This window comes from Colias eurytheme, chromosome 10 (assembly GCF_061535395.1).
Source record: "Colias eurytheme isolate Ceu_HAF_F1 chromosome 10, ilColEury1 Martin Lab GWU primary, whole genome shotgun sequence".
Lineage (NCBI taxonomy): Eukaryota > Metazoa > Arthropoda > Insecta > Lepidoptera > Pieridae > Colias > Colias eurytheme.
Window position 1 is genome coordinate 6523029 of NC_142989.1, and position 10981 is coordinate 6534009.

A 10981-nucleotide genomic window follows, 5' to 3' on the forward strand; every position below is an offset into this window, starting at 1 on the left:
AGTGTTTATACCAACCGAGCACTCGGCCGAGGACACTGACTCGCCACTGTACTCGTTAGGTGTAATCGCTCTAATAATATTATTATTATCATTCAATAGGTTAGTGCAGTTGTAAACCTAAAATACAATATTTATTTTAAAAAAGTGCTCCGATGTATTATTTTGATTCAATCCATCCAACTACCAATTGCAATTACAGGCATATAAATTATTAAACAATACAAAAAATAATATAACTACAGTCTTATTATAATTTTTCTTTTTTAAATGCGAAAATATGATGATCTTCCTTAACATTGTGATTAGAGATAGTAAGGAGGCTAAAAAGTGATATATAGGCTACTTTTCACGCTGAAACATTTAATTCCCATAACTAGGAATATATTTTAACTAAACGAGCGAAGCCGCGGGAGGAAACTAGTCTAATTTTACAATAAACCTCCAGGCTGAGTTCTGAACATAGAGTACAACTCCATTAGTTGTTTATTATTTTTGCTTTGGTTCTTTATATTGCGGAATTCTGTCCGTCTGTTTATGTGCACCTTAGCGCCCTCTATACCGGACCACGATCTTGCTGTTGTTACTAATCTACTCCACGGCATTGACCATTCTCCACGGAAATACTGTAAAGAAAAATTATATTTTTGTATTCTGTGGTAAATTAATCAATTGGTATTATTATTAAGAATATGTGAGAGTTGATTTACTTTTACATACATTGGATTTTATATGTTACTAGCGGTCCGCCCCGGCTTCGCCCGTGGTACATATTTACGTTTTCTCTACATAAGAACCATCCTCGTACTTCACGGAATATAATAAAAAAAGAATTATCGAAATCGGTTCAGCCGTTTACAAGTGATGCCGTGACAACGCGAAACGGGTTTCATTTTTATATATATGTGTTATGAGTATGGAACTAAGAAGTGTAGCCTAATGTTATCTAGATGGCATTGTAGAAGAATTAATATTATTATGTATGTAAAATAAATAATTTCTGAGTGTTGTAATAGTGATCTAGAGTAGATTAGATATGATAATTCCTGCGAATGATCGATTATTTATTAATAACATGTGAAAATTTTCACAACTCTAAGCTGTGAATTATAGCTATACTAGTTATATTATGAAATAAAAAAAAATGTGTGCGTGTACTAGTGTACACACGTAAGAAGTGAAACTTCTTTATGACCTTATTTTTCAAAAAATAATTTACTATATGCAACTTTACAGAAATACGTCGAATCACGCGTGGTAGGGATAAGAAAAAGATGGCGCGTAACGGAAAAATGTCACGCGTAACGAAAAAATGTTACAGTAAATTTTTTTCCAACCCCGATAAAGAAGTTTCACTTCAATAATTTTAAAGTAAAAAATACCTGATCAAACGGTCGCTTCCCAATATGAAACATAATGTATAACAGCGGTGCTTTGTTCAACGTAATATTTGCCTCGGCATTATCTTGTATGCCTAATTCCTTGTAAATCCTTTCCGAGTGTAAATACATGTGATCGTATATTACCTGAAACATTATTTTCCGTCTTATATCTTACATCTAGGAATATTTAATAATTTAAAAATAAATTGAAAATTAATAATGTGAACAGTGAGCATTTAATTGTACATATTTCACCAAAAATATATGTATGTAGGTGATATACTTAATTAATTATTAACATAATATTGTGATTGAGGTCTCGTGTTATTTGAATGTTTTTCAATAAAATAGAAAACTACAATAAAATATTATTATTCTGAAATTAAGATAATATGCGTAATGTTGATATAAGTGTGTTATTAAACGACTTTTTATATTTGAGTAGATAATATAATGCATAGCAAACTATTTTAAATTCTAAAATAAATTATCCAAAGAACTTACTCTTAAGCTATCTCTGCCAGCTGAAGTCATTAATATTTGACTAGTTAGTGCCGCGGCGTCGCTTGCTTTCTCTGCATTTGATGCTGGTACATTGCCCTAAAAAAATATTTTATTTCAATCTTACTATAATACTATAAATGCGAAAGTTTGTGAGGATGGATTTTTGTTATTCTTTCATGCAAAAACTACTGAACCGATTACAATGAAATTTGGTATGTAGGTAGCTGAAGACCCAGAATAAGACATATGCTACTTTTTATTCCGGAAATCCCACAGGAACGGGAACTATGCAGGTTTTTCCCTAACGCGGGGGAAGCCGCAGGCGGAAATCTAGTTCAAAATAATCGTGAACTGCAACAAAATGCAAGTAGCAAATCACTATTCATTTCATATGGCAAATTCTTATGATATAATACCTCTTCAAAAAACTCCGCAAACTCTGGAAAGTCCTCCAGACCAAACTGATCCGATATAGTATACGTTTTCTTCGTCTCCGCTACTAAAGCTTCTATTTCAGCTGTATGTTTGTCCTCCTCATCTATGGAACAGAGCGCTTCGGCTACAGCCAACGCGATAGATGAGGGGGAACTGTGGCTGCCGTCGAAACTTATTGAACTAGATGTTGCTAAAAATATATTTATTTACACAATTGCTGTATTATTGGCAAGCTTTGCATGCAATTTTTCGTGCTACAAAATTTTATCCCCTTGGGGGCGGAATTTATCAAAATCCTTTCTTAGCGGTTGAAGCGGATCATAGTGATTATCTGCATGTCAAAGTTCAGCCCAATCGGTCCAGTAGTTGGGATTGTGCGTTAATAGATCAGTCAGTCACCTTTGCGTTGCATATAATAATTATTATATTAAAGGTTAATCTAAATATTACAGTAGCCAAATATCAATCTAAAACTACAGATTTACTAATAATTTTAATAAAATTATTTGAATAGAACCATATTTACTAGTATACATTGAAGCTATTTTAACTTGTTTCGGTCTGGGTCGATGCCGAACGTTCATATCATGCGCTTCGCCGTTTGACACTGAAAAATAATCTCTAAATTAAAGGTAATGCACATTAATAAGTATAAAATATAATTCATCTCTTCACTATAACTATTTTCACCTAAATTAACATGACCCATAACTTCTACATAATAAATCGAAATAGGAAATTTCTAGTGGCAAGTAAAGGCTAGTCGAAAACGTTAGTAAAGGAGGAAAATAATCAAGGATTCTTATTGATATCTATATAGATTATAGACTTACACAAATGCAGTCTAGACTTTGAAATCATACAAACACCCTAAAAGTGGGCTATCCTCTAATCTATTACATGTGTACTTCGCTTATATCTTTAAAAAAATTGGTTGTCTGTAAAGTCGGTTTACTGACGATAGTTGAACGTGACAACGTCCGATTGTGCTTCTTTGTCGCTCGTTCCGCGCTCTCGCTCGCACGTCAAGTCTTACATGGAACGCCTCAGAGCGAGGTAACGCCGCATGAGTCATGTTTTTTCGTGCGTGCATCCGGCTCTATCGAATTATAAGACGTTGTCACGTCAAAATAGCACGTATATCTTTTATTGTAATTACTTGAAAGTTATTTTTAATTAATACTCACTATTTCCTTTTTTCGCCGCTTCCTTCTTTGCCCATTTCAATAATTCCTCATATACAACAGTAATCAACATTTGCAGTACTACGGATCCACCCACAGGGTTAATATTAGATGGTAGAGCCTTTTGAATTACTTCCCCAGTGTTAAAAAAGCTTTTAGGAACGCATTGCAGTGATCGGGATATGCAAGCAAGGCATATGGACATTGTCTGTAAATATTGTTAAAATTGATCTATGAACTGATTACTGAATATTCTACAGGAACTAGCTATAATTTGCGGTTTCACTTTTGAATAACAACGTGCACAAACTTTCAATCCTCGAGAAATTATTTTGGAAAAAAAGTAGTTCGTGTTTTGACTTTTGTTCTGTAATTGCTTTTATTCGGCCGTGAAAATGTGACAAAATTTCGCATTTTTCAAATTAGTATAAATATTATCGTCTTGTATATTTTTTCTTATTATATTGCTAATAATGAAAAATCATAGAATATTATTGTACCTGATACATAGAAGCGCCGGTTTGAATAGCATTCACAAGCATAGATGGAATAAACTGTAATGTTGTACCCACTAGAGCTAACACGCCGGCCAGCCATGGAGGTCGTCTATCACACCACACCTTTTATAATAATACAATAAATAACTTTAAAAATCGAATTTATGGCAACATTTTTAGCTTAATGGCATTGAAATTATATAATTCATATTTTAATAGAAATAAAAAAGTTATTAGGTAACTACATTTATGGCCAATTTATTTAGTCTTATGAAAATATCAATAACAAATTACAGAAAGAATAAAATTGGCAAACAATAACATTCATAAATGTAATAGCAACTAAATCATATATATCTAGTAGTTTTTCTGCCTGGCGATTTAAATAAGATCTTAATCAATATCTTTTACTATATTTTTATTGGAAAATCTTAACTAGTTATTATTAATTTTATCCTTTTTAAACAAACCTGTCGTTTATCCAGACACGCAGACCAATCTCTTCCCGATATTTCTAAAGCGTAACATAAAGTAGACTTTACTTCAGTCTTACTTCCAACATTTGCCAAAATGTACGTGAGTGCGCCTGCTGCTCTTGCGTATTCTTCCCCTTCTGTTAATAATAATTAACTATTTAATTTCTATTACTATACATACTTAAAATTGACGATTATTAGGAACCTGCAGCTTGCAAAAAAATAGGTAATAACTATAGAGAAATTTTATAGAAGTTTCGTAATTATTTCCTAAATTATTTGGATAGCTCGGAATTTTTTTTTTTTTTTTTTTTTACTTCCTTATAGGACAAAAGAGAGTACAGATTACGAAAAGTATCACAAAATAAAAAAAAATTAAAAGCACTTACATTTCGTGTTTTTGTATCTAGCATAGAGAATTTATAAACTTACTATTACTATCAGGTTTAAATCTACAGAACCCGTCAGCAGTGCACAGAAACCCATCACACTTCTGTCTTCTACCATCAAGACTGTACCACAAGCCATCAGCTGGCCAACGTGAATTATCCGTCGACATGTGACGAATAGCATGAATTATTAGCATCCTTGCGAGATGACAGTTTCGCATCATAAGCACCTTTAATAAATCAACATTAGAATCAATAACTTAAACATAAAATGTTAGTTTCCCCATTTTTACTAATTGGCTTGAAATTTTTACAATTTACTAGATTTCCGCCCGCGGCTTCGCCCGCGTTTGCAAAGGAAAACCCGCATAGTTCCCGTTCCCGTGGGATTTCCGGGATAAAAACTATCCTATGTGTTAATCCAAGTTACCCTCTATATGTGTGCTAAATTTCATTGTAATCGGTTCAGTAGTTTTTACGTGAAAGAGTAACAAACATCCATACATCCATACATCTATACATCCTTACAAACTTTCGCCTTTATAATGTATATTAGATATTAGATTCTTCTTGAGGAATATTTATGTTCTTACTACTGTTTAATGGTTATACAATAAGATCATTCCTTTATATTTCACGCATTAAATAACGTATCAAAAAATTGAAAAAAAATATCTCGAAAGGTTCTCTATTTTCAACCGACCTTCAAAAACAAAAGGCGGAGGTTCGGTGTTCGACTGTATGAATTTATGCAAATTTTTTTTTTTTTTTTTTTTTAGTGCCTGTGGTTGTGTAAAAAAATTCGTATTTACCTTTACTAACAAAGCCCATGAGGGCTGCGGCTGAGCCAACAAAACAAAAAGTTCCAAGCCAATCGCCGTTTTAATTGGTAAATCCTGCGTGGTGGCGGTGACGTCATCGAATGCTTCAAACAGATTGGGACTCACGAATGTGAACCATGGATATGGACAGTCCTTTAACATTGGCTCTTCTTTTTCTTTAAATGCCTGGAAGCATTAGTTAACAATGTTTACATTAATAACATAAAGTTAATAATGTTTTAATTAGCTCTGCAAGCGTGATGTTGGCCTGGGTACATGCAATGTACAATGTGCATGTACTTAATAAAATTTCCTTAGCAGTTTTTTTTGATATGGAAATTTAAAGCCAATGTCCAAAATTAAAAACATTAATTTACAATTATTCCCTGGAATAAAGTAGATCTTAAACAAGACTGCATCTTAAAATCATTAGGTATTTAGTGCAAGATACATAATATTTTACAATTTAATAGCAACATAAATTAAAATCATTCTCAATTTATTAATAATCATATTCATTACCTGATGTAAAAAGTGTAGTTCCGCACCTCTATACACCATGCACTTAAACAGTTCGTTACACTTAGCGTGCACATCTCTCACATCGCGGGATTGGCTCGACCGTTCCAGACCAGCCAAATCCGCGCCCGTACTACATATGCAAGGCAACAGTTGCGCAACACATAGCAACACGTTCAGTATATCGTTGATTAGCAGTGGTGTAGTTGAGTCTGTTGTGTTTGTCTGTAAAAAGGGGTATTGTTTGAATAATGTTGGCATTGTTCAGGAATTTTTAGACTCAATTATATGTGTGTTTATTCGATTGGAATTGGTTTGCTCATTTCAAGCTAGCCAAGTCCTTGCCCGTATTGAATATTCAGGGCAACAGTTGCGCAACACATAGAAACACATTCAGTATGTCGTTGATTAGTGCAGCGGTGTGATTGAGTATGTCGTGTTTGTCTGTAAAATCTGTCTCGATCAGAAGTTTTATTTTATCTATTAATTAAACTAAGAAGTTCGAAATATATTATTACAATAATTGCAAACCATCATCTCTCCATTTATATCCCAATTTCAACTTAATAATATGAAAAAAAAATACCTGGCAGTATCTGACTGTAAGGATAGTTAGTGTTTCATTAAGCATTCCTGCAAATATCCGTTGTGCCATTCGCGGAGGTACTGTGTCCCAGAGGTCTTTTCTACTTCCTGTGTACAAGATAAAGCTATTTATTTTTTGTAGTTTGCACTGAAAAAATGGGTATCATTCAGTACTTCCGAATTTCAGGGATTTATTTTAAGGTATAAATCGGCTTATTACTCAAAAAATGTTGCAGCTCATAATTTTTTGTTCATACTATCTTTCTGTCGAAGGCATCGCCCGCGTATTCAAAGGAAAATCCACATCTCATAAATCATCCTCTGTGAATTTCCGGCACAAAAAATATGTAGAATACCACAACAACCAAATTCACATCTCACCATTCATATAAAGCCACCAGCCTTGAACCGAAGGGGTGCCAGTATCCTGTATACTTCTGCCCTGAACATCTATTGGTCTTCCACCGGAATCCTGCAGGATGTATAGAGATAACACTCTATTGTGAAGGTCCAATACCCTTTCGCCGACGGCTTCTGACATTGTGACATATCTTTTGTAGCAGGCCTGAAATATTACTTCAGTAAAGCACTAAGAAATGTTATTTAAAGTATTCAGACTTTTTATCTCCTTTATTTTTTGTTTGTTTTTTAGGATCTTAGGTAATGTACGTGATCTTAATACCCATAAAATCTTTGTCAAAAGATTTATAAGTAAGGTCAGCCCCGCCCCCAATCCTTACTTATAAATTTACGTAAACTGTCTGGTATACGATAAGCAATTTTAGTATTAAGAGTTGTTAAATTATGTTATCTTTGTTGGAAATTCAAAATAAAAATAAAATAAAATAAGAGGTTATAATATGGCCCCAGATCATCTTATATTTATTTCGATTGGTTTAATTTGCCTTTTGAATTTGTAACCACCACTTTTTTTATCAAGCAAGTAAGGCAGATAAATTTACTGATAGCTATGAAACTAATTTAGCTATTTGCTGACCTGCATTATAGACTGCATTTCAGCATGACCAGTATCCTCAATATGCTGTAAGTAACAGTAAAGACTGTTTTTCAGTAACGCTGCCGCGCCTAAAGTCGCAGTTAATACTGGCAAGTCAGCGTGGTCTAATGCTTCTTGAGCTAGCATATGGAGATGCTCTGTAAAAATAATTACCTGTATCAATTAATTAAATAAGAAAATGAATGTACAACATATAAAAATTCGTATAAAAAAATTACCACAAAAATTATTCTTGTCCATTTTTAAGGAAGGCTACGTAACTTAGACTTAATATTATAGATAGGACAACATTATTACCTAAAAGAGAATCACTAGATTTGATTGCAAGCTGAACAAATTTATCTGGATCAGAAGTTTTAGCGACACCTGCTTCAATACTTTCGTCCTCCAGAGTGACAAACATACCAGAACCTTGCCTAAAAAATATCAATATTTAATAATATTCATTACTACAATTTGTATTTAAAAATTAGCAACTAACATATTGTACACTATAGCATATAAATCTTCACAACAGGATCTTTGTCTCTAATTAGACATTAAATACACAAATACTAAATATTTTGGAATTGGAAGAGGTTAAATATAAATCCATTTACATTACAAAACAACAATGTTAACAATGCATATATAAATATCATAAAAAACATTTATGCTAAAAGTGTAAGCAGAGTAAAATTGGAAAGACAAGGGGAAGAATTCAAAATTGGAAGAGGAGTACGCCAGGGTGACCCATTGTCTCCAAAGCTATTCATAGCCGTCCTTGAAGATACCTTCAACATCGTCCTTGACATTGTTCTTTTCAGTGAGTCTGCAACAGGGCTAGAATCAATGCTACAAAAATTAAATTCTGAAAGCATAAAAGTTGGCCTACACATGAATGCATCTAAAACTAAAATTATGTCAAATAGTCAAAAGAAAACAATTAGAATAGAGGAAAGCCCAATAGACTATGTAAATGAATATGTGTACCTTGGAAAGTTGGTTTCTTTTGATGCAAAAAGCAACGAAAATGAAGTAGACAGAAGAATAAGTACAGCCTGGAAAAAATACTGGGCCCAAAAAGAAATTCTAAAAGGCAATTATAGCCGTCAAATAAAAAAGACAATAATGGATTCCTGTATTCTCCCAAGCCTTACTTATGCAAGCCAGACATGGGTCTTTACAGAACAAGTCAAGAACAAAATTTCATCATGCCAACATGCTATGGAACGAAGTATACTGAAACTAAGAAGAATAGAAAAACAAAGGAATGTGGACATTCGCAAGAAAACCAAACTAACAGATGCACTTAATTTTAGTTTGAAACAAAAGTGGAAATGGGCAGGACACCTATCTAGATATAAAGACGACAGGTGGACATATCATACCACTAAATGGCAGGGCCCAATCGGCAAAAGGAAAGTGGGAAGGCAGAAGAAGAGGTGGGTGGACGACATAGAGAACATAGCAGGCAAAAACTGGATGCGTATGGCCCAAGATAGGGATCTTTGGTACAAGATGGAGGAGGCTTTTACCCATAAGGGGCCACCTAACAATGAATAGATAAAAAAACTAAAATGTCATATGTATATGTATTAATTATTAATTGTAAGGTGGAATAAATAAAGCTTATTATTATTATTATTATAAATATAAATCCAAACCAAACACTGCAAACAAATAAACATTAAACATACTTAAATGCAATTGAGAACTCTTCTTCAAGCCACAACACAATTTTGACAGCTGCAAACGAGGCGCTTCTTGGGAAATCCAGCCTCCCACCAACCACACCACTGCAAACTTTCTCTGAGAGCACTGTTTGGTTATTCTGAAAATTACAGCATAATATTTGCCAGTATTATGATTATTTTTTTTTTTTAAGAATATTTTTTTCTATAGACTGTTATTGACTATAGATTGTTATTATGTTTAATGTCTACAGATACTGCATTATATTGCATAGTCAAATCAGGAAAAATAATGAAGATGAGATACTCCGATAGAAAATTTGATAAAGTTTGTAATTAAGAGCATGAAAAAGTTTATACACTGATTGATTTTTTAAGCTACAACCAAAAGTTATTGCTACCAACTGATTGTGTATATGTGTACACAATCAGTTGGTTCTTTTGAATCAACATTGATCCTAATTGGATATTTTCATATATTACTGGAATGTCTTACACTATTTCATTGGTATGTACTCTGTCCTCACTTAAAATGCTGTTAAAGAATCTCAAATTAATGCTCTTGTAAATTAAAGTTAACTTGCCTGATAATATTCCAAATCTCTTTGCAACAGGATAGGAATCCTGTCCATAATATTGCCATCTTCAATGACCTCCATGTTGAAGAAATAAAACAAAGTATGCGTCAAATCTTATCTATTTTTTTCATATACACATTTACACTAAGCTATGATTGCATGATTTGAAATCAACATTGTCTGTTATTTTTGATATTTCATCTTGTAGGAGACGGTGAAGGGGTACTCCGTCCTGCTTGTAGATCCAATATCCTCCGTTCTTTAAAACTAGATCGTAACGTTTTGGTCCAGATACAGGGGAACTAAGCCAGATCTGCTTATTTGGTGTCTGTCTGTTAATCACATATGTCCCATGAGATGGCCCTAAATAAACTGTCAGTACACCATCCTGGAATTAAAACATTACATTTATAAATAGTGAAAAATAAGACATTAATTTACTGAGAAAATTGCTGTAAGGAAGTCAATATTTTCTAAATTGTAACATCTGTTGTACAGTGTTTAAAATTATCCATTAATAAGTATTGTAGCATAACCATAATAATAATAATAACTTACACTGAATGTTACATCAGCGCCTTTTAAATTACTCGTCCGATCTATAATTTCTTCAAAATAGTCACACAGAGATTCTAGTGTTTCGTTACATATATCTTCAAAAACTGCTTGTTCTATATGATCGTAACTATCAACATTGCTAATATTCGAAGAAAAATCACGATTTGTGCAAACATAACAAGGTTTAAAAGAACTACTTAGGAAATATCTTTTGAAAATGGGTGTAGCAATATTGATTCTTCTAACAGCCAAGCACCTGCTGGCACGGAGGACATTTCTAATCATTTTGGTTTATTATTGGTATCCAGTAGTTACTAAACGATATTTTCCAAGTTTTGATAATGTTTTCCATCAATTTTGATAAC

General features: G+C 33.2%; 2 protein-coding genes across 2 annotated transcripts; both read right to left on the minus strand.

Moving 5' to 3' along the window:
* Positions 1–254: 254 nt before the first annotated feature.
* LOC149905224 (uncharacterized) lies at positions 255–10203 on the minus strand. Its single transcript, XM_090106404.1, has 17 exons — positions 10065–10203; positions 9487–9620; positions 8105–8223; positions 7787–7944; positions 7171–7354; positions 6791–6897; positions 6208–6429; positions 5677–5871; positions 4908–5094; positions 4470–4612; positions 4003–4122; positions 3506–3710; positions 2845–2925; positions 2300–2508; positions 1884–1979; positions 1380–1523; positions 255–623 (listed from the first exon to the last, which is right to left on the minus strand). Exons 1-17 carry the CDS (start codon positions 10137–10139, stop codon positions 429–431), a joined length of 2574 nt encoding a protein of 857 aa, XP_089962530.1. The 5' UTR covers positions 10140–10203; the 3' UTR covers positions 255–428.
* Positions 10198–10978, minus strand: fh (frataxin). The gene is made up of 2 exons (XM_090106406.1): positions 10617–10978; positions 10198–10446 (listed from the first exon to the last, which is right to left on the minus strand). Exons 1-2 carry the CDS (start codon positions 10899–10901, stop codon positions 10198–10200), a joined length of 534 nt encoding a protein of 177 aa, XP_089962532.1. The 5' UTR covers positions 10902–10978.
* Positions 10979–10981: the final 3 nt, after the last annotated feature.

Excerpts from the sequence above, each read along its gene's own strand:
- LOC149905224 (XM_090106404.1), bottom strand. The coding sequence starts at position 10,139 with ATGGAGGTCATTGAAGATGGCAATATTATGGACAGGATTCCTATCCTG. Across the intron at positions 5,095-5,676 it reads CATGGGCTTTGTTAGTAAAG|GTGCTTATGATGCGAAACTG; the intron begins GTAAATACGAAT and ends GATTTATTAAAG. Across the intron at positions 4,123-4,469 it reads CGTGTCTGGATAAACGACAG|GTGTGGTGTGATAGACGACC; the intron begins GTTTGTTTAAAA and ends TTATTATAAAAG.
- fh (XM_090106406.1), bottom strand. The coding sequence starts at position 10,901 with ATGATTAGAAATGTCCTCCGTGCCAGCAGGTGCTTGGCTGTTAGAAGA. Across the intron at positions 10,447-10,616 it reads GCGCTGATGTAACATTCAGT|GATGGTGTACTGACAGTTTA; the intron begins GTAAGTTATTAT and ends TTTTAATTCCAG.